This window comes from Herpailurus yagouaroundi, unplaced genomic scaffold, assembly GCF_014898765.1.
Source record: "Herpailurus yagouaroundi ecotype Mexico unplaced genomic scaffold, PumYag 189, whole genome shotgun sequence".
Taxonomy (NCBI): domain Eukaryota; kingdom Metazoa; phylum Chordata; class Mammalia; order Carnivora; family Felidae; genus Herpailurus; species Herpailurus yagouaroundi.
In genome coordinates this window covers 13,194,626-13,196,881 of record NW_024412420.1, presented here as the reverse complement: position 1 = coordinate 13,196,881, position 2,256 = coordinate 13,194,626, and the positions used below count along the sequence as shown (strand labels likewise).

Genomic DNA, 2,256 nt, shown 5'->3' with positions numbered 1-2,256 from the left:
CTTTTGAAGGAAACCCATCCCGTGTTGTAAATTACACGTGCCTAAGACCACGGGCAAAACCCATTCTTGTCCTCTTGGGTTACTGCACGGACCTGGAGAGCCTGTGATGGCAGCCAGCCAGGATGGGCCCATCAACAGCATCTACTGGGCAGCACCACTGGACCACTCCCAAGACCCAGGACGAGTCCCCAAGGACACCTACAAAGCTCCCAGGAGTTAGAGGCTTGCCTCCACTCTGCCGCCACCGGGTCCAGCCCCCACTGCCCTCCTTCCGTGGGCCAGCCCCTCCCCACTTCCCCCAGCCGGCCCCACTCTGGCCCCTTCCTCCCTCCAAATCAAATGACACCGATGACTCATGCCTCGAGGAAGGCCATTTATTTCCAAGATATAGACTATACTTTTAAGACAGGACTTTTCAGAAGCAGGAAATCTTAGTTGTCGCCTAGAGAGGTGTGTCAAGGACACAGTGAAAGGAGACATGCGCACGTGGGGCCAGAGGCTTTTCCAACACTGTTACAACACTTTTTTAAATGAGCAAAACATCTTTAAAAATCCTTATAAATTCTTTATAATATGTTACACATTTAGAGACAATATTTACAGTAAAAGGGTGGGGGAGGGGGGAAAGAGAAATCTACTTTACAGCAAATCTTTGCATAAAACAAGAAGACTGACAGACGTGGCCGTGGGGTTCACAACCCCACCTGGGCTTCCCTGGGGTAAGTGAGGGCGTGTGTGGGGAGGCCTGGTGGTCTGAGGTCTATTTACAACGTGTGGGGAGAAGAGGGGGCTGGGTCCCGCCCATCCTGAAGGAACAGCCCAGCTCAGACCCCATAAATCAGTGTGTGTGTGTGTGTGTGTGTGTGTGTGTGTATGTGTGTGTGTGTTTGTGTATGAGTGAGAGAGAGAGAGAGACACCAGGGATGTTCACTATACCCCCTCCTAAAGAGAAGAAGGTGGGGGTCTGTGTGCCTGAATTGTGGAAGCAGCAGGCACAGCTGGAAGAACAAAGAGAGGGACAAGGGAGATCTAGCAGGGGGTACCCTGGACCCTCCCAAAACTGGGGAATCGGCAGCCAGCTCCCATGGTCAACACGCTAGTGAGGGTGGTTTAGAGGTTGGCAAAAAGTTGGTGAGGGGAACAACCCTGGGAGGAGTCTCAGTTCCGCCTCTGTGGAGTGGCCCTAACTTCCTTCTCTGGCTCTGACAAGCGGCAGGGGCAGGATCTCTGGATGCACGGAAGGCGGGAGGAGTGGGGGTGGGGGGCTGCTGTACGTGGTGGGGTTGGGCAACAAGGGGCAGGAGAGGCAGAAGTTGCTACTGGAAACACCTTCTGACAGTGACTAGCACACTCGCACACATACCGCCTCCGCCCATGGACACGATGACCCTACATCACCTCCCCCACCTTAGCTAGGAGCCAAGAGCTAATGGAGAGGCACGGAGGAAAGAAGCGAAGAGCCAGCATCGCCCCGGGTCTTTCCTTTAGTCCGGGACTGAGACTCGGGAGGGGGGTGGTTCCCTATCCACACCCCATGGCCAACAAGGGTCTCTAAGTGCAGACACAGAAGGGCCCAGAGGGCCCACTCTGTCACAGAGCTCCAGCAGCCTGTCCCCTCTCCTCTCCCCACTCCTCTTACCTCCGGGGTGTCCCCCTCCCTCCCGCTCCCGCCCCCACTCTCTGTCCCAGCCGGGGCCTTCTCGTCTGCCCGCCCCCTACCGACCCCGCACACAAACTAGAGACGCGGCCTGCAGCGCCAGAGGCACCGATGCACCGGGGACAAGAGAGGGGGCGCAAGCCAGAGAAGACTGGGGTAGAGGGACCGGCGCGGGGCGGGGGGCTGGTCACAGACACTGATGGAGGCGGGAGGCGGCCGAGCGGCGCGGGGGCTGGCTCTGCAGGGCCCCCGGGTCCCCGGGCGGCAGCGAGGCCGCGGACGACGGCGCCCGGGCCTTGGTGGACTCCAGGCTGCTGAGGCCCGAGTCCTTGTTGTCGCTGTGCGCCCGAGGGCCCGCGGGCTCCGGGGCGCCGCCCCCGCCCAGCTCCTTCCACTCGTTGAAGTTGAGGTCGGTCAGCGGGCTCTGCACCACCACCGTGTGGCGCCGCCAGCTGCTCCGGCGCCGCCGCGTCTCCGGCGACAGCGGCCGCCGCAGCCGCACGGCGAGCATATCGTCGGCGGTGCCGCGGAGGCGCAGCCGCAGAGCCTCGATGCGTGACGGCCGCGAGCCCAGCACCGCCACCGCCGCGGCCGCCGGG

The 2,256-nt window shown here is 60.6% G+C and overlaps 1 protein-coding gene across 1 annotated transcript in view; it reads right to left on the bottom strand.

Annotated features, from left to right (window-relative positions):
* Positions 1-1,677: 1,677 nt before the first annotated feature.
* The window catches only part of ARHGAP23 (Rho GTPase activating protein 23), a 76,426-nt gene continuing 75,847 nt past the window's right edge, over positions 1,678-2,256 (bottom strand). The window contains exon 25 of the mRNA XM_040497894.1: positions 1,678-2,254. Coding sequence (XP_040353828.1) covers positions 1,845-2,254 — 410 coding nt within the window. The 3' untranslated portion in view covers positions 1,678-1,844. The remainder of the gene's footprint in view (positions 2,255-2,256) is intronic.